Genomic DNA, 26887 nt, shown 5'->3' on the forward strand with positions numbered 1-26887 from the left:
TGGTTGTTTTTATTTATTGTTTTGATCTCTTGTTTTCCTTCTTTAAAATACATGTGTGTGTGTGTGTGTGTGTGTGTTATAAGATATATTATGCTTGTGTGTAACATCTATATATACATGTGTGTACATCAGTGCTTTTCAAACTTTTTGCTGAAGTGAAACCCCAAGGAAACATTTCACTGGCTCGAGGAACCCCTGTGCAATAATTTGTCTTATGCACACATATCTGCACAGGAGAATTAAAAATTACTGCCGATTTTAACATTTTTGTAACTTCTTGCGGAACCCCTGGACTGTACTGGCGGAACCCTAAGGTTCCACGGAACCCTGGTTGAAAACCACTGGTGTACATATATCAAAATCAAAATCAAATTTGATGACTGGCATCCATGCTAGCGGGGTGCAAAGAGCACCATACGAGTGTGATCGTTGATAGAGCAGCTAACCAGCTTCGGTGCCAGTGGCACATAAAAAGCACCATTCGAGTGTGATCGTTACCAGCGTTGCCTTACTGGCACTTGTGCCCGTGCTAGTAGGGTGCCAAGAGCACCATCTGAGCGTGATCGTTGCCAGAGCGGCTAACTGGCTTCCGTGTCGGTGGAACATAAAAGACACCATTCAAGCGTGATCGTTACCAGCATCGCCTTACTGGCACCTGTGCCAGTGGCATGTGTAAAAAGATTTGAGCAAGGTTGTTGCCAGTACTGCCTGACTGGCACGTAAAATGCACCCACTACACTCTCGGAGTGGTTGGCGTTAGGAAGGGCATCCAGCTGTAGAAACTCTGCCAGATCAAGATTGGAGCCTGGTGCAGCTATCTGGTTCGCCAGTCCTCAGTCAAAATCGTCCAACCCATGCTAGCATGGAAAGCAGACGTTAAATGGTGATGATGGTGATATATATATAAAAGACATGTCAAGCTAAGTAAAAGCATGGCTGTCCTTGCATATAGGCTTGTCCCCTGCAACCTTCTCCAGTTGAGCATCCCTAATCTTGCACATAAAAAGCGCCCATGCCGGTGCTGCATAAAAGCACCCAATACACTCTGTAAAGGGGTCGGCATTAGGAAGGGCATCCAGCCATGCCAAAACAGACATGGAACCTGAACAGCCCTTCAGCTGGTTAACTCCTGTGAAACTGTCCAACCCATGCCAGCATGGAAAAACAGAAAAACAGACGTTAAATGACGATGATGATACATACACACTAGGTGTATTCCAGAAACAAGTACAAAATTCTAATCTCCATCAGACAGTATCCTCTAATTTCAAAGCATTTCATGAAGGCCTCATATAAGTCCTCCAAAACGAAGTGTCCAGGACCCTTGTCACAGACTCCTTCAGCTTGAAGAAAATCCAGAAGTTACAGGGAGCAAGGTTTGGCTTATAGGGAGGTAAGGGGCAGTTTTGATGTCCATCTCTGTCAAGTAGTTGGTTATCAGGTTGGAATTGTAGACTTTTTTTTAACCTTTTTTAAAAAAATTTTTAATCCTTTCCTTCAAACACTCATATGTCAAAATCAACAAGAGTGATCACCGCCGTCATCATCTCTTCTATAGTATAATCATGTAGTCTTTGGACTTTGTGCCTCAGTTCTAGCAATGATATGTGTTTATCCCTTTGTGTTTATTTTTACAAGTTCCTCTTGAAATTACAATATCAAATCAGACAAGTAGAATAAAAAAAAAGCTGGGATTCCCCTTCACCACCTGCCTTGTGAAAACCCATGCCAGCATGGAAAAACAGAAAAACAGACATTAAATGACGATGATGATATATACACACTAGGTGTATTCCAGAAACAAGTACAAAATTCTAATCTCCATCAGACAGTATCAGCAGGTGTAAAGCGGAAGCTGTTTCTGTCTTTGTTTAGTAAATTAAAGCACTGGGTCAGATCACTTCATTGGTTTTACCACTTTTCTAGCTATTCTTAATGAGTTATAAAGTTTTTTTTTTTTAATTTTTAGAGAGTAGAGCTAGTTAACCCTTTAGCATTCAAATTATTTTTTCAAATTTAATGCTTGTTTATTCATTGGGATCTTTTCGGTTTGAACAGCAGTTTTTAACATAATTTCTAGGTAACTAAAAAATTTTAAACTTCGTATACTGGTAGAATCTATTTATAAAACATCTTTTTCTCTTGGCTTTATTGAGAAAATTCTATACTTTGTAAGATATTTGTTGTTTTTTCTTCAATTTCTGCAGTTTCAACCAATCAATGACGTCCATTGAGGTAAAAAAAAAGCATTCTGTGCCGTATGAATATGTCCCTCGTTTAAGAAACAGATTGGGTTTATTTACATTTGTGAAGAAAAAAGATACCCTTCTCCCCACCCCTAACCCTAAAACAGATTGAAATGCAATAGATCGATACTAGGGTCATAATTATGGGTGACACTTTCATATGACACTGCTAGAAAAAACTGCCGTTGAAACCGAAAAGATCCATTCATTGTTTTGAATTAATTATGAATTACCTTGTAGCTAAGACATTTTCATAATGTGATTGCTTGGTTTTAGAAAGATATTTATGTGCTTAGTCATACACACACACACAATGGGTTTCTTTGAGTTGTTTCTTTTGCTTAAAGTGCAACATAGTGGGGCTGAACCCAAGACCACATGGTTATGGGTTAAGTTCTCGCTCATTGAATAATATTTTTTGTGTTCTCATTATTCAAATGATGGAATGTTGACTGCAGCAATGCTGGAACACTGCCTTAAACGATTTTTTAGTCAAAGAAATCAACCCCAGGACTTATTCTTTGTAAGCCTAGTACTTATTTTATTGTTTTTTTTTTGACCAAACTGCTAAATTATAGAGACATAAACACACCAACATTGTAGGATAGGTGTGAAAGGCTGGATCTGGTCAGTTTTAACATAAAACTGGTTGAATATTTAGGCTGGATATAGTCGAGCTGAATGCTAAAAGGTTAAAATTTCCCTAACTACAGAGATGTCTGTCAAACATTTTGATAGTATACAATAGACATCTTGTTGTTGTTATTTTTCTTTATGATAACAGATTGTCATTATAACATTCCATTATAACTTGAATAATGAAAACACAAAAAATATTATTCAGTGAGTGAGAACTTAACCCGTGATAACCATGTGGCCTTGGGTTGAAAGAAACCCATTGTGTGTGTATGACTAAACTCATAAATACGGAAAGAGGTGGGGGAAAACTGTACTCAAATAGGCACAGGCATGGCTGTGTGGTAAGAAGCTTCCTTCTCAACCACATGATTTTAGGTTCAGCCTCACTGTGTGGTACTTTGGGCAAGGGTCTTCTACTATAGACGTAAACTGCAAGAAGCCCATCGTATATACACAAAAATCACCACTCCTTATTCTTACAAACAGGCCTGCTACTGCCTGTTGTTCGCCATACACACACGTGTCATCATTGCACACACACGTGCACCCGCAGACCTTCAAGCACGCACACACCCACACACATTCCTTGTCCTTACCATACTATCTTGAAAGTCTCCTGTCTCTAAAAAACTTGATTCGTCTACCTTTCAACTTCCGTTCTTTCAACATGTGACCTCGTGAGCACCGCCAGCAATTTTTTTCCTCTGTCTTCCCTTCTAGGGATCCTTCCTTCTCCTTTGTTTCTGACGAAGAGCTCCGCTTGAAACGTTAAACCCTCCTTCTTCCCTTCTTTCCTGAGCGTCCAATAATACTTTATTTGTTCCACGTCCTCGCGTTGCTGTGTTTTTTTGTGTTTTCTTGTTTGGATTAACTTTATATATATATATATGTGTGTGTGTGTTTGTGCCCCCACTATTGTTTAACAATCAATGTTGGTGTGTTTATGTCTGTATAATTTAGCAGTTTGGCCAAAAAGACCAACAGACCACCATCTCTCTCTCTCTCTCCTACTCCTGCATTTCCCTCGGGTTGGGTAACCTTGTATCTCCTTTCCAACAGCACCTGTTTCTGTCCTCAATCCTGATCTCTCTCTCCTGCTGGGTAACTTTGTACCTCCTCTGCAACAAGACACCTGTTTCTGTCTCTCTGTGTCACTGTAACCTTTCATCATCTGACACAAGACCACCTCCTCCAATTCCATGACCCAGGCAGTGCAAGTGCTACTTAAAAAACATCCAGTCTCCACTGTAAAGTGGTTGGCATTTAGAAGGGCATCCAGCTGTAAAAACCTTGCCAAAACTGACCACTCTGTTGGGTAGTTGGTATTAGGAAGGGCATTCAGCTGTAAAAATCTTGTCAAACTGTCACACCCATGCCAGCATGGAAGGTGGATATTAAATGATGATGATGGTAACTAATTGTTGGGACATCAAAATTTCTATTTCCAATTATAGATTTTATGTCATTTCCCAAATAACGTAAAATTTCTGTTTATTTTTTATTCTTTTGTTATCGATTGATATCGAAAGTTAAATACAGGGTGACCCATAAAAAACAGAACCGCTAAAAATTTTAGTAAATCCTACAAAGGTCCAGCAAATTTCTTGAAATTTGCTGAACTTAAACGTCAGTCTGTGTACAATCATTCCCTTTGCATAAAAGTCATGTTCTTTTCAAAATTGTCAATTACTTGAACATGTTCCTCTTTGGGGGCTGTGATTGCTGCCTTCAGTTCACCAATCGTTGAGGGTTGTTCTGGTAAACGTTATCCTTGAGATACCCCCACAGATAAAAATCTGGAGGGGGATTCAAGTCGGGTGAATGCGGTACCCACTCAATGTCACACTTCTTGCTGATCAGTCTCTCCTGAAATTACTCTCTCAGCCAGGCTAGGGAGACATTTGATGTGTCGGGGGTGGCCCCATCTTGCTGGAACCACTCTTCATCTGGATCTATCCCTCTGCATCATTTTATTCAAAAATCTGTGTGTTCTGTGTTTTTAGGGGTCGCCCTGTACTAAATTGGTTTTTCTTAGACTGTTATATTTCTTAACATTCTTTTTGTATGTGTTCATCTCTTTTAGTCTTTTACTTGTTTCAGTCATTTGACTGTGGCCATGCTGGAGCACCGCCTTTAGTCAAGCAAATCGACCCCAAGACTTATTCTTTGTAAACCTAGTACTTATTCTATTGGTCTCTTTTGCCGAACTGCTAAGTTACGGGGATGTAAACACACCAGTATTGGTTGTCAAGCGATGTTGGGGGGACAAACACAGACAAACATACACATATATTCGACGGGCTTCTTTCAGTTTCCGTCTACCAAATCCACTTACAAGGCTTTGGTTGGCCCAAGGCTACAGTAGAAGACACTTGCCCAAGGTGCCACACAATGGGACTGAACCCAGAACCATGTGGTTCGTAAGCAAGCTACTTACCACACAGCCACACCTATCTATTAGAGATATTTTCTTAGTCACTTTGAATTTAACCCATTTGGGATTGCCTTAAAAACGCAGTACTCAGTAACCTTGATGGGAAATTATATTCAGGTTACACTGTGGCACATAGTCAATGAAGGAATTTCTATGTGAGTCATTCTGCCAGCTAAAAATTGCTGTAAAATCTCCTTCAACTCATATTTTATCATGTTAAGAAAAATGGGTACATTTAGATGTCATCGTAGGAACAATGCCACACGAGTCTAATAATCAACAAGATATGTAACCCTTCTCTTGTAGAGCCTAGTGCAATTCAGTAGTAGAAAGAAGTGGGGAAGAAAGGCTTTAGGTTTCACTTGGAGTTTATCAACAATAACAGATACTGCCATATATTTTTAAATGCTTTGTTGTATCATCATTTCATCTGGTTAGAATAGAAATAAATGTCAGAGTAAATTTATGGCAGAGTTTTCACAAGTCAGACCAATGCAACCAAAGATTGAGATGATAGTTCTGATTACTTTTGATATTAGAATTCTCTTTAACCCCTTAATGGTTCAATTATTTTGACATGGTGTTTCATTTCAGAGCATATTTTTTTTATTCCTTTTTTTAGTTATATACACTATGTTAATTACAAAAAAGTTTTTTTTATCTTGTTTTCTTTATTTTTTATTATAGAAATTAAAATGTACTTTTACTCATTTGGATTTAAACGAGTTAACTCAGACATTGAAAAAATACATATAATTTAACTATCTTCGATTTTTTATAAGATGTAAAAGCACCGTCCGTTCGTGGCCGTTTGCCAGCTCTGTCTGGCCCCGTGTCGGTGGCACGTAAAAGCACCATCTGTTCGTGTCCGTTGCCAGCATTGCCTGGCCCCATGCCGGTGACACGTAAAAGCACCATCCGTTCGTGGCCGTTTGCCAGCTCTGTCTGGCACCTGTGCAGGTGGCACGTAAAAAACACCCACTACACTCTCGGAGTGGTTGGCGTTAGGAAGGGCATCCAGCCGTAGAAACACTGCCAGATCTGACTGGGCCTGACGAAGCCTTCCAGCTTCACAGACCCCAGTTGACCCGTCCAACCCATGCTAGCATGGAAAGCGGACGCTAAATGATGATGATGATGATGTATTGCTTTTAAATCAAAGGAACATTTTTTTTAAATGAGATAGACAGTTTATTTGGAATGATAATTTTTAAAACAGAGTTACACACAAAGTTACCTTGCAGATATCACACATGTATCTGCTTTCTCTTCGAATCTTCTTTCCTTTAGCTTCTCTCTTCTCTGCGCATTTTGCACACTGTCTTGTTCTATTTCTTATCACTTATTGGTATTTCCATGGGAAAGTGACCAGCTGGGGCAAATCTTGTTGGATGTGGGGTCGATGATGGTCTTCCTGGTTACGTAGGAGACCATAAGGGCCTATATTTTTCAATAATCTTGGTGATTATTTGCATTCTAAATTTCAGTGGTTTTATAGCAGAAACAAGTTTCCAAAGATGCTTCATATAAAACATAAGCATTCCAGATAGTCAAATCCATCAAATGAAAAAATTCTTATTTTTTTTAAACAACATGAGTAAATTCGTGATTGCTCAAAAATGAAACGACACAAAACAAATAAACTCGTTTGAGTGCTAAAATTAAGTTAATTTTGACCAAGTATACTTGTCTGGTTCTAAAAGGATACATTTGTGATGCATGTGTAAACTTGAGATAATCCATTAACGGGTTAAGCAAGACAGCTGTCATTGTATAAAAGCATTTCACCCTTTAGCATTTAAACTAGACATGTTCAACCTGTTTTATGTTTAAACTGGTCAGATCTCGTCCCTCACACCTACCTTTCAATGTCATTCTAAAAAAACTATCTCATCATCAAAATCTCAAAGCTATGAGATAATGCATGATTAACTCAAAACAATGTGAATAAATAAGCAGTAGATTTAAGAGAATAATCTGAATAAGATAGGATTAAATATGTCATAGTATAAGAGGATATTTAAATATTGTAGTTTTACATTCTGAGATGTGGTTAGAGTGTCAGGCTCACAATTACGAGGTAGTAAAGTTGGATTGCCAGACCAAGCTGTGTAGTATTCTTGAGCAAGGCATTTTATTTCATGTGAAACGATTTATTATTTTTATAAGAAACAGTTTATAAGAAAAGGGTTTTAAAAAAAAAAAAATTATTTAGCAGGCTCTATATAGTTACCATTGTTTTGAATACACATTGCAATATGTTTACCCCACTCATTGTGAACTCTTAATAGCACATCTGGTGATACGTAGGCAAAGGAGTTGGTGATGTGTTCCTTCAAATGATTTGTCTTTTATCTTTCCGTGATACACCATGCCTTTCAAATGCCCCCAAAGATAGAAATCAAGAGGGGGTCAGATCAGGGGATCTCGGGTTTCTTATAAAAAAGTAAATTTTTCCTATGTATGGAGACTTTTGAATCACCCTGTAGTATGTTCATATGTAAGAGCAACAAGGACCATCTAATTATCGTTAAGGATGACTGATGACTCATGTAATTAAGAGGAGTTGCACACCATCAACCTCACTCTCATCTGCAACCATCTCCAGTCCAGTGACAAGACAAGAGATGGTGATGGTTGTAGTGGATGACCAATATGTTTTGCTTGCCCTGTGTTGTTCCTTAATAATGCAGTACTCAGTAACCTTGGGGGAAAATTATATGGACAAATGATGTGTATACACCTAGATCCTGTCTTCTCCATGGAACCATAAAATTTTCTGCTGTCAAGTCCGCTGGAGCTAGTCACACTGAGTGATATTAAATTAAAGAAAAGAAGGGTGACTGATGGCTTAAAGTGGTGATTTTATTTAAAGTGAAGTAGAATTATGCTCCACCAGCATCACTCTCTTATCCACAACCATCTTCAATCCAGTGGCAAGACCAAGTCAACACAAGTGGGGATAGAGATGGATGCTGTGGATGACCAAGATGTCTCAACTTGTCTCATCTTACTCTCTGCATCCCATACTGCGTTGCTGCAGCCATCTTCCCCTTCATTGAACTACAAAGCTTTCTTTCGCAGAGTCTGCCAGATCCACCCTACACATACACAGATAGGTAAGACAAGCCCCAATATTCTAATTAACCCATAAGTGTCATTGAGAAGTGCTATTACTCCAGGACAGAATAGACCTGGGATCAGTAGTGGCTAAGAGATGGTTCCACACTCCTCATACCCTGGAACTCCTGAACAAGGACCCCACTACTGTTTTATTTTTTCTGTAAATGGAGAAGAGGCAAAAAAAACAAAAACATTGAATACTTTTACAAAGAGCCTCATCAGTATAGGCCAGGATTGATCCTTTGTTAAAGAGGTTTGTGTGTTGCTGCGTCCATGTCTCTACCCACAAGACCATTGAGACAACAGCAATAGCTAATTTGAAAAGGATACATTTAAATCTATCAGACTAATGTAATCAATAGCCAATCATTAGAATAGATTTAAATATCTCATATTTTGTGTAAGTAGTATTACTGGCCTTGTGGATAAGGGTGTTTGATGACAGACAAGACAGTGGGGTAGGTGAAGGTTTCAGTCTCAGGTAGGGATTGTGATATGATCTCATTTAGTTTTATCTTTCTCTGTAGATGTGTTAAAAAAGGAGAAGAAGAAAAAAAACACAATCAGTATAGGCCATGGACTAAGATTGATCCTTTGTCAAAGGGGTATATGTGTTGCTGTGTGTCTTTACCCACAGGACCATTGAGACAACAGCAAGAGCTAGTTTGAAAATGATATATTTAAATCTTATATAGCTATTTGATGTGGTGGTGTTCATGGTTTTCTGTGACTTTAGTAATATTTGAGGGGAGAATGTGAAATGCTCCAGAACACAGCATGCTACGTGATTCAGGAATTGATCTCACAGCTTAATGATTATAAGCTGAACACCCTAACCACAAGGCCATGCACTTTCATGGCAAAGTCACTAGAGTGATGGGTTGATTTCCATTTATATCCTGGGTTCAAGTCCAGCTTAGCCTTTCATTCTTCTGGGGTCAATAAAATTAAGTATGGGCCGTGACTGCTGAGGACATGCATAAGCTCGCAAGGAATGAATCCAGTATGATCCGATGGATGTGTAATGTCAGTATGCATATTCGACAGAGTGTAAGTACCTTGAGAGAAAAGTTGGACCTAAGAAGCGTCAGATGTAGTGTGAAAGAGAGACGACTGCACTGGTATGGTCATGTGGTGAGAATGGATGAGATTAGCTGTGTGAAAAAGTGCCACACCCTAGCGGTTGAGGGAACATGTGTAAGAGGTAGAACCAGGAAGACATGGGATGAAGTGGTGACACATGACTTTTGAATATTGGGCCTCACCAAGACTATGACTAGTGACTGAGACTTTTGGAAATATGCTGTGCTTGAGAAGACGTGGCAAGCCAAATGAGACAATAACCTCGTGGCCTATGCCAAGGGTGTAACCAGCCCACTTATGCGTACCTTTCCTTCATTGGACACTAAACTCTGCTTGCAAAACCTGTTGAGGCAAGTGAAATTGAAAGTGAAATCAAATTCGATGACTGGCATCCATGCTAGTGGAGCGCGAAGGGCACCATCCAAGCGTAATTGTTGCCAGAGCGGCTAACTGGCTTCCATGCTAGTGGCACGTAAAATTTGAGCGTGATCATTACCAGTGTCACCTTACTAGCACTTGTGCTGGTGGCACGTGAAAAAAAAATTCAAGCGAGGTCATTGCCAGTGTCACTGGACTGGCTCTTGTGCGGGTAGCACATAAAAAACACCATTTGAGTGTGACCATTGCCAGTACCACCTAACTGGCCCTCATGTCAGTGACATGTAAAGGTACCCACTACACTCTCGGAGTGGTTGGCGTTAGGAAGGGCATCCAGCTGTAGAAACTCTGCCAGATCAAGATTGGAGCCTGATGCAGCCATCTGGTTCGCCAGTCCTCAATCAAATCGTCCAACCCATGCTAGCATGGAAAGCAGAAGTTAAACGATGATGATAATGATGATGCTCCAGTTCACTCAGCTGTAGAAATGAGTTGCAAAGTCACTGGTACCAAGCTGTACTGGCCTTTGCCTTTCCTTTGGATAACATTGGCAGCACAGAGTGGGGAGGCTGGTATGAATGGGTGACTATTGGTCTTCCATAAAAAACAACCTTGCTTGGACTTATGTCTCAGAGGGTGACTTTTTAGGTGCAGTTCCATGGTCATTCATGACCAAAGGAGATCTCTTTTTACTTTGTTCTGAAATCAAATCTCACTGAAGTGATCTTTGTTTTCTATCTTTCTGGCATTGATAAAAATAAATATCAGTTGACAACTGGTATTAATTGAATCAGTCTCACTAGTCCCCTAAATTTCAGGCCTTGTGTCTATTAAAAAACAGTGTGATACCAGTGCCGGTGGCACATAAGAGAACCATCCGAATGTGGCTGTTGCCAGCACCACCCCGCCTGGCCTCCCACGTAAAAAGCACCATCCAATCGTGGCCGTTTGCCAGCTCTGTCTGGCACCTGTGCAGGTGGCACGTAAAAAGCCCCCACTACACTCACGGAGTGGTTGGCGTTAGGAAGGGCATCCAGCTGTAGAAACACTGCCAGATCAGACTGGGCCTGGCGTAGCCTACTGGCTTCCCAGACCCCAGTTGAACTGTCCAACCCATGCTAGCATGGAAAACGGACGTTAAACGATGATGATGATGATGATTATATAGAATGTTATGCCCTCAGGGTACCAAATCACCTCCATCTTTCCTGGTATTCCCATATACTATTATATAATGCACAATAGCCATGTATCTCCCCTACAGCGAGACACCTGTTCCTTGCCCCTCGATCATACAGCAGCTTCTCAATACCTGGCATAAAGCCATTCCCACTCTCTACTACACACTCACATTTTTTTTTCTGGCAAGTTACTTGGCAACCTTAGGAGTGCCGGTGCTATAAAGAAAGCAGCCAATACACTTTGTAAAGTTGTTGGTATTAGGAAGAGCATCCAACTGAAGAAACATTGCCAAACAAGGCATTAGAACTTGACCAGTCCTCTGGCTCATCAGATCATGCTGGACAGCCCCCCCCCCATACTAGCACGGAAGACGGACATTATATAATGATGTTGATAGTGATGATGGTAAACTCTTAGTGAGTTGAACTTTGCTTTCGTGTGTTCAGTTCAATAAGTTACATCCCCACCTTCACCTCACTTTACAAAAATTGTATCTGTGCCTCAATAAAATCAATATTGTATTTTCCTATCAGAGCCGTTATTCCCAAAGTCCCTTACAAATTCAATCAATTTATTACATATCTATAAACATACACTGTCTTGCAGTGAAAATTGTTTTATTTAAGGACCTTAATTAATTAGAAAATGTGATGAGTACATGCATGTTTCCCCTCTCAGATTCACACACTTATTGCAGTGGTCCTTCAGTTTTTCTAAGCCCTGTAAAAGAACTCGGAAGGCTGGGTCTCCAATGAGGCCTCTTGTAATACACTTAAAGCCAAGAACTTTTTGGTACCCCTTCATATTGTTGCAATGTTATTATTAGTCCAAACATGCTTGATGCATGTTCGAACTGGGGAACAAGCTATTTTCTGTGTTTTATTAAGGAGAATATATCTCGCTTGTTGACAAATGGTATGTATACACCTAGATCAGCTTGCAGTGCCAGCTACCTGGACTGTGAGATGCTAGCATTTTGGAGCAGTTATCTCATTGGTCACAGACACTAACCAGACAACACTCCAAGTTAACCCTTTCGTTACCAACCCGGCCAAAACCGGCTCTGGCTCTGTAGTACAAATGTCTTGTTTTCATGAGCTTTGAATTAAAATCTTCCACCAAACCTTAGTCACAATTTATGTTCCTAACACTAGCTTAACGATAACCAAGTTATTTTACTGAATTCTTTGTTATATTTAAAATAATTGAAGGAAACACACAGCATCTCAAAATAAATACAGTAACGAAAGGGTTAAGACATTACTTCTCTTGTGTTTTTCCAGTCATCGTACAATGACTGCCAGTGCTATAGGTGGCTCACCATAAGTAAATTACGAGGTGGGGGGGCGCTAAGCAATGATAAGTGAAATATGCTTGATGCACATTCGAACATATTGTACATGTTTCTGAGTGTAATTTATAATTAACCTTTGCTTTCCACCCCCATACACACACATCATACATACACCAAAGCTACTCTGCATACTTACTTGTTTCAGTCATTTGACTGTGGTCATGCTGGAGCACCGCCTTTAGTCGAGCAAATCGACCCCAGGACTTTGTTCTTTGTAAGCCCAGTACTTATTCTATTGGTCTCTTTTGCCGAACCGCTAAGTTATGGGGATGTAAACACACCAGCATCGGTTGTCAAGCGATGTTGGCGGGGACAAATACAGACACACAAACATATACATATATACGACAGGCTTCTTTCAGTTTCCGTCTACCAAATCCAATCACAAGGCTTTGGTCGGTCCGAGGCTATAGTAGAAGACACTTGTCCAAGGTGCCATGCAGTAGGACTGAACTCAGAACCATGTGGTTTGTAAGCAAGGTACTTACCACACAGCCACTCCTACAAATGGCTTATGTACTTAAATCATTTAGTATATGAATCTGCTATTTTCAGGCCTATAGAGAAAACTAAGTCTAAATACTAATTCAAAACACTAATTCAGTGCTGCAATTTCAAACAGCCATTCAGTGTTAGATAATAGGCTGGATAATATTTGCAGACATAAATAATTAATGTTATTAACCAAAAATTTTGCTTAATGACTATTTAATTTCCTACTTGCATAGCAGATATTGTTTACATACTGTTGTTAATTGTACAATTAACCTCAATGGTGTTAATTCTGTCCTTAACAGTTAACAGGTACAGGGGAAGATTTCCAGCATCTAGTGCTAAATTCAAATCATCTCGAAGAAGGATGGTGTCTACCAAACTAACTTTCCACAGATAAACTGCCAACAAAAGGGCCTCTATCTAGCCATTTGTCTTGCTAGAAATAGTTATCAAATCTCACTTAAATCAGACCCTACCGTTAAAAAAAAAAATTTAAGAACACTTTTTGATAATGTTCTGAAGGTCTGGAAATTAAGATGTGATGGCCTTGACTTGAACATTTTGAAGATTGTGGGTTCAAGTCTCATCAGGGTCAATAGTCAAAGATATAATTTTCCTCACTTATGATATATATCTTACCCTATTCTACTCAGAGCTTTATTTTAGGTGCAGGAGTGGCTGTGTGGTAAGTAGCTTGCTTACCAACCAGATGGTTCCAGGTTCAGTCCCACTGTGTGGCACCTTGGGCAAGTGTCTTCTACTATAGCCTTGGGCCGACCAAAGCCTTGTGAGTGGATTTGGTAGACAGAAACTGAAAGAAGCCTGTTGTATCTATGTGTATATATATGTGTGTGTGTGTGTATGTTTGTGTGTCTGTGTTTGTCCCCCCAACATTGCTTTACAACCGATGCTGGTGTATTTACGTCCCCGTAACTTAGCAGTTTGGCATAAGAGACCAATAGAATAAGTACTAGGCTTACAAAGAATAAGTCCTGGGGTTGATTTGCTCAACTAAAGGCGGTGCTCCAACATGGCCGCAGTCAAATGACTGAAACAAGTAAAAGAAAAGAAAGAAAGAAAGAATATTCAAGCTAATTATGACTCATTCCATATACTAATTACAATCATAATAATAATCATTCAAATGACACTTGTGAAGACCTGTTGAGGCAAGTGATAATAATAATAATAATAATAATAATCAAATCAAATCAAAACAAATCAAAATAGATGAACATCAATGGAATTTGTATCTTTGTGGTACCAATGCCGGTGGCACACAAGAAAACCATCCGAACGTGGCGGTAGCCAGTACCACATCGACTGGCCTCCGTGCTGTGGGCACGTAACAAACACCATCCGATCGTGGCCGTTCGCCAGCCTCATCTGGCACCTGTGTTGGTGGCACATAAAAACACCATCCAAAGACCCGGCAAGACTAGTCAGGCCATAACCCGTGGCCCCTACCTGGGACGTAGTCAGTCCACCTGTGCATACCTTCCTTCTTATGACACTTGTGAAGACCTGTTGAGGCAAGTATGTGACACTTGTGAAGACCTGTTGAGGCAAGTGTGTGACAGTTGTGAAGACCTGTTGAGGCAAGTGAAAATCAAACCAAATCAAAATAGATGAACATCAATGGAATTTGTATCTTTGTGGTACCAATGCCGGTGGCACACAAGAAAACCATCCGAACGTGGCCGTAGCCAGTACCGCATCGACTGGCCTCTGTGCTGTGGGCACGTAACAAACACCATCCGATCGTGGCCGTTCGCCAGCCTCATCTGGCACTTGTGTCGGTGGCACATAAAAACGCCATCCGAGCATGGCCGTCTGCCAGCCTCGTCTGGCACCTGTGTCGGTGGCACATAAAAAAAAACACCATCCGAGCGTGGCCGTTCGCCAGCCTCGTCTGGCACCTGTGTCGGTGGCACATAAAATCACCCACTACACTCTCGGAGTGGTTGGCGTTAGGAAGGGCATCCAGGTGTAGAAACACTGCCAGATCTGACTGGCCTGGTGCAGCCTTCGGGCTCCCCAGACTCCAGTTGAACCGTCCAACCCATGCTAGCATGGAAAGCGGACGTTAAATGAGGATGATGATGATGATGATGATTCATTTATGCAGCTATTTGCATTCATGAAAAACTTTTGAACCTCACATTTGCTATTCCCTCTTTTATAAAATCTAAAGCCTTATGCTTGTTGTATAAAGAATCAGTATTGTATATTCATGGTGAAAGCTGTTCTTTCAAAGACAGTGAGCTGACAGATTTATGAGTGTGTCAGGTATTTCTTCTGACTCTTTCATCCTTTCAGGGTCAATATTTCAATTATTCTCTTTCTTCCAAAATTGCAGGCCTTGTGCTAAAATTTTAAATGAGTTATATTCTGGGTGCAGAAGTGACACCATGTTGTTTTTAGTGAGAAACTCATGAATGAAGAGAGGTCAGTGTCAAGGTACATTATTGTCAAGTTGAACATAAACAAACAAGCATACATTTAATTACTTATCAGTATTTTCCCCTTGGCCTACTTTTTAGTAACAACCTCATAATGTATAGAAATAAACAAATTTATTGCTATTGCAGTGTTTTGCAATAAAAAATATAACAAACAGTTTTGAATATCATCATCATCATCATCATCGTTTAACGTCCGTTTTCTGCGCTAGCACGGGTTGGACGGTTTCGACCGGGGTCTGGGGAGCTAGGGACTGCCCCAGGCTCCAGTCTAGTCTGGCAGAGTTTCTACAGCTGGATGCCCTTCCTAACGCCAACCACTCCGCGAGTGTAGTGGGTGTTTTTTACGTGCCACCTGCACAGGTGCCAGAGGGGTCTGGCATCGGCCACATTAAAAAATACATTTATTTGTTTATTTACTTTTTCTATTTATATTTAACAACAAAAATGAACTACAAAATTCTAGAAATTGTTTAACTGCTTCAGACCAAGTCAAAAAAAAAAAGCACATTAAAATCTTTTTATTTTTTAGATCACTGATAGTTGATAAACAGCTTTAAGTTTTAGCTTTCGCTTCAGATTTTAAGAGAGTTTGACACCCGCCAGACACAACTTCAAATAAGAATTCTTGAAGAATCAACAAATTTCTAGTTTCTGTTTAATATACCACATGGAGAATTTTGAGATTTTATCTTTCTCAGATATTCACATATCAGCTTCTATAATAGTGTTGTGTTGTCTCTCTTCTCTGTCTTATCTTTGGAATTTATTTCGTACGAGCAGTTTCTTTGGTTTCTGTTGGGTAGGGTTTTCTAATGGCAGCAAATTTAGTATCTTGTTTTTAATTGAATTTGAATATAATATATATATTTATAATTAATACACGTCTTTGTATATGTAAAATCCATGTGTGTGTTTTATATAAATATATATATGCAATCCCTGTGTGTGTTTTATATAAATATTGTGTTGAGTGAAAAGCTTTGCAATATTGAAGTTACAAGAAAATCAGCCGAGCATTCAAAGTGGTGGCCATCGTGTTGCACCATCTGAAGCCACTTCTCTACCAGTTCTTGTCCCTTGAGGTAAAGTACTCCTTCACTTAAACTTCCACTTCCTCTTGGTTGATGAAGTGTTGCAAGCACAGGAAGTGAGCCATAGATTGGAGCAAGTAATAATCCAAGGGAGCTAGGTCATGTTTATATACTGGATGTGACATCAGTTCAATTCCTCTAAGTTCCTGGAGTTTATTTCAGGTTGTTTGAATGGTATGAAGCCTTGTGCAGAAGAGCACACTTTCTGTTAACCAATGCTGGCTATTTTTGTCACACAGAAGCATACATCTGTGCCAGCTGTTCATAGTACAGGTTGGTATCAATGGTTCAAGTTCGGAACAAACTTGTAGCGAATTATCCCCTCATAATTCTATCAGACAAGGAGCATCACCTTCTGTTTGAAATGCTCGTGTTTGGTGAAAGGTTCTGGAAGCTGTCCTTTGCTTGACCACTGCTTATGCATATTAGGATTGCAGGAAAAATATCTCCCTTGGATTATTGCTTGCTCTGATTCATGGTTCACCTCCTTTCCTCATGATGTTCCATTGTCAAAGAGTTTTTCACCTTGAATGACAAGAACTGGTACCAGCCTGGAATCAAAGAACTGGCAGAAAGGCGGCTTCAGACAGTGCAACACGGTGGTCTCTACTATGAATGCTAGGCTGCTTTTGTAGTAACTTGGTGAATAAAGCAATTAAGTTACAAAAATATTGCTAAACTTTTGACTCAATACAATATATATAATCTATGTATGTGTTTTATATCTATCTATCTATCTATATTATATATATATATATATATATATATATATATATATATATATATATATATAAATTTAATAATTAGGGTTCAGCAAAGATTTGCTTTACCACATACCAAAGTTTAGAAATAGCAGCCAAAAAATGTTAGCTATTTCTTCTACTTTAAAAAGGGACTCCCAGAAAACCTAAAAGTATTTTGGTTTTCTGGGAGTCCCTTTCGTTTTTTGGCTGCTATTTCTAAACTTCGGTATGTGGTAAAGCAAATCTTTGCTGAACCCTAATTATTAAGTATTACTTAAGTTTACCATGAAATGGTCCTTTTTTCATGCCGAATTCTACTTGGTGAAATTATTGATTACTTCTTAATTAATTCATTTTACCCTTTGTTATTATATATATATATATATATATATATACACATAATGCATGTTGTATTGATGTGCAAATCTCTTATTCAACATTGAAAATGTAGCTTCAGAGATACTTTGCTACTGCTTCAAACCGTTTCAGGCGTTGTTTGTTAGCTTTTAGAATTCCTTTTATAGTGTCATCAAAGAAAATGCTGTGATGGAAATAAAAAAAAAAGAAGAAAAAAAAAAACAGAAGTGTGAGAATAATATGCAGAAGGACTTGCTTTCATGGTCGACTGCAAGCAAATGGACATCATTATTGTTTACAATAACAGTGAATACCCATAATAAAATAATAAACGTGCCCTTTTTAAAGCCTAGCCAGGCTCATGGGCCCGGTTTCCCAGTCTATCGCAGCGTTGCTCATTCATGCCAGCTGAGTGGACTGGAGCAACGTGAAACGTAGTGTTTTGCTCAAGAACACAACACGTCGCCCGGTCCAGGAATCGAAACCACAATCTTACGATCATGATGCTGACACTCTAACCACTAAGCCACGTGCCTCCACGAATACCCATGAAGATGAGGGAAATATGAACATATATATACACACATACATTCATACATACATACATATAATGATAGGCTCCTCTTAGTCACTTTCTGTCTACCATATCCACTCACAACCCAGAGCTATAGTAGAAGACACTTTCCCAAGGTGCCACACATTGGGACTGAACTCAAAACCACATGGCTGGGACGTGAGCTTAAAACAAACCCAAGCCTGCACCTATATATACATATAATGGTGGCAAGCTGGCAGAAACGTTAGCACGCTGGGCGAAATGGGTTGCCGTATTTCGTCTGCCATTACGTTCCGAGTTCAAATTCCGCCGAGGTCGACTTTGCCTTTCATCCTTCCAGGGTCAATAAATTAAGTACCAGTTACGCACTGGGGTCGATGTAATCGACTTAATCCCTTTGTCTGTCCTTGTTTGTTTCCTCTGTGTTTAACCCCTTGTGGGTAGTAAAGAAATATATATATACATATATGTACATATACAAATATAACAGAGGGTCCACTATGTGGACGCTCTTGCGCTAAAAATAAATCCGCAATGGTCTCAACCACCAAGAATTGTTCCCAAGGAGAATTAGCACAATGATGGGCTTCTCTCAGTTTATGTATACCAAATTCACTCAAAAGGCTTTTGTAAGCCCATGGCTATAGTAGAAGACACTTGCTGAAGGGGCTCTCCACGAGGTCACCTTTGGCAAGGTCTGCATTTCTATGTTTAACCATATACGTATGTCTAAAAACGTCATGATGTATATATATACATATGTATATATATATATATATATCATAAAAAAGGATCAAAGGTCGTTCCTGAGCTATAAGGTCATAAGGCCAATTTCTGAGAGTCTGTGGCATATATATTCCCCACTGGATGGGTCTCTGGTTTGTTGCAGAATTACTCATTTTTTGCCAGTTGAATGAATTGGAACTGCGTGAAATGAAGTATGTTACTCAAGAACACAACTCATCACCCAGACCTGGAATTGAAACTGAAATATTACAACAAACACATGTATGATTATATACAGCATTTAACAGCTTGCCTAACCAGCAAGAATGCTAAAACAATACAAAAAACATTGTGACAAATGATGTGTAACAACATCTGATAAACTGGTTGGTCATGTGATCACGTGATTCCCAACAGGCTTCCATACACTTTCCCTCTACGAAATTCACTCACAAAGATTGCTTGGTGTAGAAGATACTTGCCCAAGATGCTGTGCAGTGTGACTGAACCTGAAACGATGTGGTTGCAAAGCAATCTTCTCAGCCAAACAGCATGATTTAAAAAAAAATTTTTTGTGGTAGACAGTATAGGCGCAGGAGTGGCTGTGTGGTAAGTAGCTTGCTTACCAACCACATGGTTCTGGGTTCAGTCCCACTGCGTGGCACCTTGGGCAAGTGTCTTCTACTATAGCCTCGGGCTGACCAAAGCCTTGTGAGTGGATATGGTAGATAGAAACTGAAAGAAGCCCGTCGTATATATGTGGTTAATCCAAACAAGAAAGCACAAAAAAACACAACACGAGGACGTGGAACAAATATAGTATTATTGGACGCTCAGTAAAGAAGGAGGGTTTAACGTTTCGAGCGGAGCTCTTCGTCGGAAACATAGGAGAAGGAAAGATTCAGAGAAGGGAAGACAGAGGAAAAACAAATCGCCAACGGTACACACGAGGTCACATATCTATATATATATGTATGTGTGTGTATATGTTTGTGTGTCTGTGTTTGTCCCCCCAACATCGCTTGGCAAGTAATTCTGGTGTGTTTATGTCCCCGTAACTTAGCATTTCGGCAGAAGAGACCGATAGAATAAGTACTAGGCTTACAAAGAATAAGTCCTGGGGTTGATTTGCTCGACTAAAGGCGGTGCTCCAGCATGGCCGCAGTCAAGTGACTGAAACAAGTAAAAGAGTAAAGAGAGTAAGACTTTGCAGTCTGTCCAAACTGTAAATAAACTGTTATTATTATCATAATTACGTCAGAGCTGACCTTGAGCTGTCAACGTCAGCTCTGACATAATGATGATGTATGAAGCTTATTATATAACAGTCATTATGTCAGAGCTGACCTTGATAGCTCAAGGTTAGTTCTGACGTAATTATTGATCTCTTTTGCTGGACCACTAAGTTACAGAGACATAATAACATCATAACCAGTTGTCAAGCAGTAGACAGAAAGACATACACATGCATATACACACACATGCATATACACACACATACATATACACACACACGTTTATACACACATATACATATATGATCACCTTTCAGTTTCTGTCTATCAAATCAACTCATGAGTCTTTGGATGACCTAGGGCTATAGTAAAAGATATTTGCTCAAGGTGCCAAGCAGTGGGACTAAATCCAGAACCATGTGGCCGGGAAGCAAACTTCTAACTACAAAGCTATACCTGGGCTTCTTTCAGTTTCCATATACAAAATCCACTCACAATTCTTTGGTCATCCCAAGGCTTACCACACACCTATTCCTGTGTCTTTTCTGCTTTATTTTCAATCAGTTATTGGGATGTGATTTGCCAGGCAGAAGCTATCAACCCTGTTTATATTCATTATTTGCTGTATGCAGGGAGGGTCGGTGGTCCTAAGATTGTGTAACATTAGGAGAATTATAAAGAATGCAAAATAAGTTAGTTTCAATTACCAGTATGGAATTTTCTCAAGATTTTCCCTTGCTATTTTCTTAATGAGGTCTTTCATAGATTTCTGAAAAAAGAATTTTAATAAAAAACTTTCTTTTAAAGACTATACCAGTTTCCTTTGGAAAACAAAACAAAATCTAGAAATTTTCTTTAAAGTTCTTAGAACTTCCAAAATTTTCACTACTAAAGTAGTGACTGAGAAGGGCACCCCTATTATCAGTTTCACCCCTTTTTTTTTCTCTCTCTCTCACTCACTCTCTTTCATTCTCTGAATTTGTATGTACATATATATATATATATATATATATATATATATATATATATATGTCTGGTGATAGTGCCACATAAAAAGCTCCCTGTACACTCTGTAAAGTGGTTGGCATTAGGAAGGGCATCTAACCATTGAAACCAAGCCAAAATAGGCTATGGAACCTGATGTGGTCCCTGATCTTGCCAGTTCCTGTGAAGCCGTCCAGCCTATGACAGCACAGAAAACAGATGTTAAATGATGATGATGACGACGATATATATATATATATACTATACACACACACACATACACACACACACACACACACACACACTCTGCCAACCATATTACACATATAAACATATATCAATCTTTTAAAAAGTAAAAATGAAATTTCACACTGTAGACTATGTTTTGTGGATTTTTTGCTCCGAGCACCTTTTACCTTACACGCAAGTTCTAATATTTCTTGTAGGCAAACTGCATTATAACCAGGCAATGCACCATAATATGTCTGCCACTATCAGTTTTAGTAAATATGAAAAACCAGCTCAAGGTGGCTGTGGTTGATAAGAGACACACAGCTGGAACTGTCTGTAGATGAAGACTAATTCAGTCCTTGCTGCTCTGCTTAGGCTAAGGAGTGAAACACTTGTAACCCTGAGATACCTGGTGATGATAAAAAAGGGTTTCCAACATTGATTTCAAATTCTGACACAAGGCCAGCAATTTTGCGGGAGGAGGTTAAGTTGATTAGATTGACCCCGATGCTCATCTGGTGCTTATTTTATTGACCCCAAGAGGAAGAAAGGCAGCATTTGAACTCATAACATAAAGACAGACTAAAGGCTGCTAAACATTTTGCCTGGCCTGCAAATGGTTCTCCCAGGATGGATTCAGAAGAAAGAGCTAAGCTTGCAAAACCTCTAAGTATAACCGGAAGATGGATTTAGTATTAATCTTTATTTTGTTTTAATGGTTGTTTTGGCCCATCCTTCTACTGTCCCATAAGGGACAGTAGCATGTGTTACATCCATTTTGTAGTCTGGGTCTATATATATATATATATATATATATATATATATATATATATATATATATAAAAGGAAATGAAGAAAATGCTGACAAAATAATTGAAGTAATTTAAGTAATTTAATTAGGTGAAAGTTCTTTTTACCGGTTGCGCATTTGTTATGCTTATCAAAATATAAAAGAGAGATTAGAGTTCCTTTCTGATAGATTTTTTCCTCTTATCTGATAAAAAAGGAAATGAAGAAAATGCTGACAAAATAATTGAAGTAATTTAAGTAATTTAATTAGGTGAAAGTTCTTTTTACCGGTTGCGCATTTGTTATGCTTATCAAAATATAAAAGAGAGATTAGAGTTCCTTTCTGATAGATTTTTTCCTCTTATCTGATAAGAGGAAAAAATCTATCAGAAAGGAACTCTAATCTCTCTTTTATATTTTGATAAGCATAACAAATGCGCAACTGGTAAAAAGAACTTTCACCTAATTAAATTACTTAAATTACTTCAATTATTTTGTCAGCATTTTCTTCATTTCCTTTTTTATATATCACAACTCGTGTTCGACATCTCCTTTTTTAAATATATATATATATATATATATATATATATATATATATATATATGCATACATAAAATTTTTTAAAATGTGTAGTAAATAAACATCCAAACATACTAAATACACAGACGAACAAATATATACATATATATATATATATATATATATATATATATATACGAGGGGCGTTCAATAAGTAATGCCCCTGACCCACTTCCCATAGCAGTAGAGCAACGAAACTTGGCACAGGTATTAGTCTTTTTCAGCATAGGAATCATCCAGAGTTACGCATTTCTCCCATCGTTTGATACAGCTCTGGAGACCGTTTTCATAGAAGATCCCAGCTTGGTCCTCCAACCACGACGTGACTTCAGAAATCAAGGCTGCATCATCTGGGAAACGCTTTCCTTTCAAAAACAACTTCATGGCTGGGAAGAGGTGAAAATCAGAGGGTGCAAGGTCAGGAGAGTAGGGGGATGGGGAAAGTGTTCATAGCCGCACGCCTGTGCTTCTGATCTGGCGACACGCGAGTTGTGGACCGGAGCGTTGTCCTGCAGGAGGAGGATGCCTTTGCTGATCTTGCCCCACCTCTTGGTTTTGATAGCTTCTCTTAATTTCCTCAAAAGTGAAGCATGACAGGCTCCTGTAACTGTGGTACCCTTTGCCAGGAAATCTGTCATCACTACTCCGTCCTGGTCCCAGAAGACTGTGAGCATGACCTTGCCAGCGGAGGGCTGCACCCTTGCCTTCTTTGGAGGAGGTGAGTCATGGTGCTTCCACTGCATTGACTGGGCTTTGGTCTCTGGATCATGGTGAAGGACCCAGGTTTCATCCTGTGTAATCAGTCTTTTGAAAAATATTGACTCATCTTCTTGGCACATCCCTAAATTCATCCTCGAGCACTCAACGCGTTCTTGCTTCAGGAAAAGTGTGAGCAACCTGGGAATCCCTCTGGCAGACACCTTTTGCATATGCAAATGGTCATGAATGATAGTTTCCACAGACCCGGTACTAATCTTGACCTCATGGGCTATTTGGCGAATAGTTATGCGTCCATCTTCCAAAATGGCAGCCTCAACTTGACGGACAGATGCCTCATCAATGGCAGAAGGGGTGCGACCAGATCTGGGAGCTGTTTCCACAGAGTTCCGACCATGTTTGAATTCACGATGCCAGCGTTTTACAAGGTCATATGATGGGGCATCATCACCATAAGTTATTTTCGTTTCATCAAAAGTCTCCTGTGGTGTGCGTCATTTCAAATACAAAAACCGGATCACTTCTCGACACTCAGCAGGCTCCATTTCCCACTTGACTCATTTCAAACACATGTAAATCAGAAACCACTATTAGTTCGGAGCTGTAATTTGCCACTTAATCTATAGAGATATAAATAATTACACATGCAAAATCTCAGCTAGATCAATCAACGGCAAGTGGGTCAGAGGCATTACTTATTGAACGCCCCTCGTATATATACATATATATATATATATATATATGTATATATGTATATATATATATATAAGCATATATATGTACATATGTATATATATATCAGGAGTGGCTGTGTGGTAAGTAGCTTGCTTACCAACCACATAGTTCCGGGTTCAGTCCCACTGCATGGCATCTTGGGCAGGTGTCTTCTGCTATAGCCTCAGGCAGACCAATGCCTTGTGAGTGGATTTGGTAGACGGAAACTGAAAGAAGCTTGTCGTATATATGTATATATATATATGTATGTGTGTGTATGTTTGTGTATCTGTGTTTGTCCCCCTAGCATTGCTTGACAACCGATGCTGGTGTGTTTACGTCCCCGTCACTTAGCGGTTCGGCAAAAGAGACCGATAGAATAAGTACTGGGCTTACAAAGAATAAGTCCCGGGGGCGATTTGCTCGACTAAAGGCGGTGCTCCAGCTAGGCCGCAGTCAAATGACTGAAACAAGTAAAAAGAAAAAAGTAAAAAAGAATATATATATATATATATATATATATATATATAAGTATACATATGTACATATATATATATATATATATATATATATATATATATATATAAGCATACATATGTACATATGTGTATATATATAATATATATATATATATATATATATATATATATATATATATATATATATATATATATATACATACCATGGGTTTCTGCATAGTTTCTGTTTGCCAAATCTCATTCACAATGTAATGGTCAACTTGACACTATGAATGAATACACTTGTCTTATATAGTGTGCATTGGAATTGAACACAAAACCATTTTGTTGCAAAGCAAACTTCTTAACCACGCTAATATATCAATGCAGACAAGAGTTCGTTGTTGCATACATTCCTGCTAACGAATAAATGTAAATGTTTCTCTGAAAGGTCATTTTTCTCTTACCAACGGTATATGGAATCCTGTCTTCTCCAAACACAGTATTGTTGACTCTAACCCGAGATAGCCATCTCTGCTTTTATCAATAGATTTGAAAGATGCCTCAAGGCTGTGACCATTTTGTCTGATAAAGTCAGACAGTAACTGCAAGAAACTCCTGACTAGCTGCAATATGAATAAAGATGAGAAATGGATAGAGTTAAAAAAATATAAAAACACAGCAAATCCACTCAAGAATATATTGTTCTGTTAAAGAATATGAGTCCATGCGTGTGTGTAGTTTTTTTTACCTGGTTTAGCCATTGGACTGTGGTCATGCTGGGGCACTGCTTTGAAGGGAAGTCTAGTACTTATTCTATCAGCCTCTTTTGCCAAACTGCTTAGTTACAAGAATGTAAACAGACCAACACTACTTGTCAAGTGATGGTGGGTGTACAAACACAAATACACACATGCGTACACACACACACACATACATTGGGGCACTGGGATATATGACACACTGCCTAAATGCCAATCTTGAGAAATTAGGCTTCTCAAAACCAGAAAGGAGAAAGCTAATCCGAAGACTACAGATCCAAGCCATTATTGGAACTGTAAAAATCTGTAAAACTTTCCAGAAGTTTATCATTTAAGCATATATGAGCATGTCTAGACATGCAACTACATGCAGGAGAATACATACATAAAACAAAACATACAAATCTGCACACACACACAATCATACATATACACAAACAAACAAAATACCTTGTTGATGTTGAGAGGGGAAGAGGAAGAGAGAGTATATTCATCAATATAAATAAACATGTATATGTAAAATCAAACACAGATGTTCACTGGCATGCCATTTCATGGTCCACTGTAGATTCCAGATCCAATGTAGGGAAAGTTCCAGGTAAGGTGTAAAACAAGTAAGAACACAAATGGGCTGAGGTTCACTACAGCTGTTTCAGACACATTGTTTATTGATGAACAAATCAATAACATCATGAACAAAAACCATTTTCATCTGGATCATCACCAAGATGAGTGAGTCAACATCTATTCTTTATGTGCCAAATCTTAAATTTTAATTCACCTGAAGAAAACAGGTTTTTTTTTCATAATGTAATTGATTTGGTCATCAATAGAAAAATTTTTTTTAAATATATCTGAAACAGCTGCAGTGAACCTCAGTCTATTTGTGTTCTTACATTTGTGGTAAGAAGTTTGCTTACCAATTACATGGTTCCAGATTCAGTCCCACTGTGTAGCACCTTGGGCAAGTGTCTTCTACTATAGCCTCAGGCTGACCAAGCCTTGTGAGTGGATTTGGTAGACGGAAACTGAAAGAAGCCTGTTGTATGTGTGCGTATACGACAGATGTGTTGCATACACAACACATGTGTGTTTGATCCCCACTATTGTTTGACAACTGATGTTGGTGTGTTTACATACCCATAACTTAGCAGTTCAGGAAAAGAGACTGATAGAATAAATACTAAGCTCTGAGGTTGATTTGCTTGACTAAAGGTATTGCTCCAGCATGGCTGAAGTCAAAATGACTGAAATAAGTAAAAGAATAAAATAATTATATGTGTGTGTGTGTGTTTATGTGTGATGGGTTTCTACACAGTTTTCTGTCTACCAAATTCCCTCCCAAGGAAATGGTTGGTCTGTGGCTAGAGTAGAAGACACTTGCCCAAGGTGCTGCGCAGTTGAACCGGACCCAAAACCATATCATTGCCACATGAGCCTCTTAACCATGCAGCTATGCCTAGGAGAAGACCTACTAAAGTGAAGAAATAGTCAAAAAGAATGCTTACATATTTGATAAACGGGGAGTGGAGGGTTCTAAGGACCAA

The 26887-nt window shown here is 39.0% G+C and overlaps 1 protein-coding gene across 3 annotated transcripts in view; it reads right to left on the bottom strand.

Moving 5' to 3' along the window:
• Positions 1-15814: 15814 nt before the first annotated feature.
• The window catches only part of LOC115221297 (leucine-rich repeat-containing protein 74B-like), a 124813-nt gene continuing 113740 nt past the window's right edge, over positions 15815-26887 (bottom strand). For 2 of the 3 annotated variants that reach the window (XM_029791453.2, XM_036510731.1), the window contains 4 exons: positions 25047-25205; positions 20815-20876; positions 17614-17774; positions 15815-17227 (listed from right to left, as the gene is read on the bottom strand). In XM_029791453.2, coding sequence (XP_029647313.1) covers positions 17687-17774; positions 20815-20876; positions 25047-25205 — 309 coding nt within the window. In that variant the 3' untranslated portion in view covers positions 15815-17227; positions 17614-17686. Of the gene's footprint in view, positions 17228-17613; positions 17775-20814; positions 20877-25046; positions 25206-26887 lie in introns of those variants that run through there. The other variant, XM_036510732.1, reaches the window with a different exon arrangement.

Source organism: Octopus sinensis, linkage group LG18, assembly GCF_006345805.1.
Source record: "Octopus sinensis linkage group LG18, ASM634580v1, whole genome shotgun sequence".
Lineage (NCBI taxonomy): Eukaryota > Metazoa > Mollusca > Cephalopoda > Octopoda > Octopodidae > Octopus > Octopus sinensis.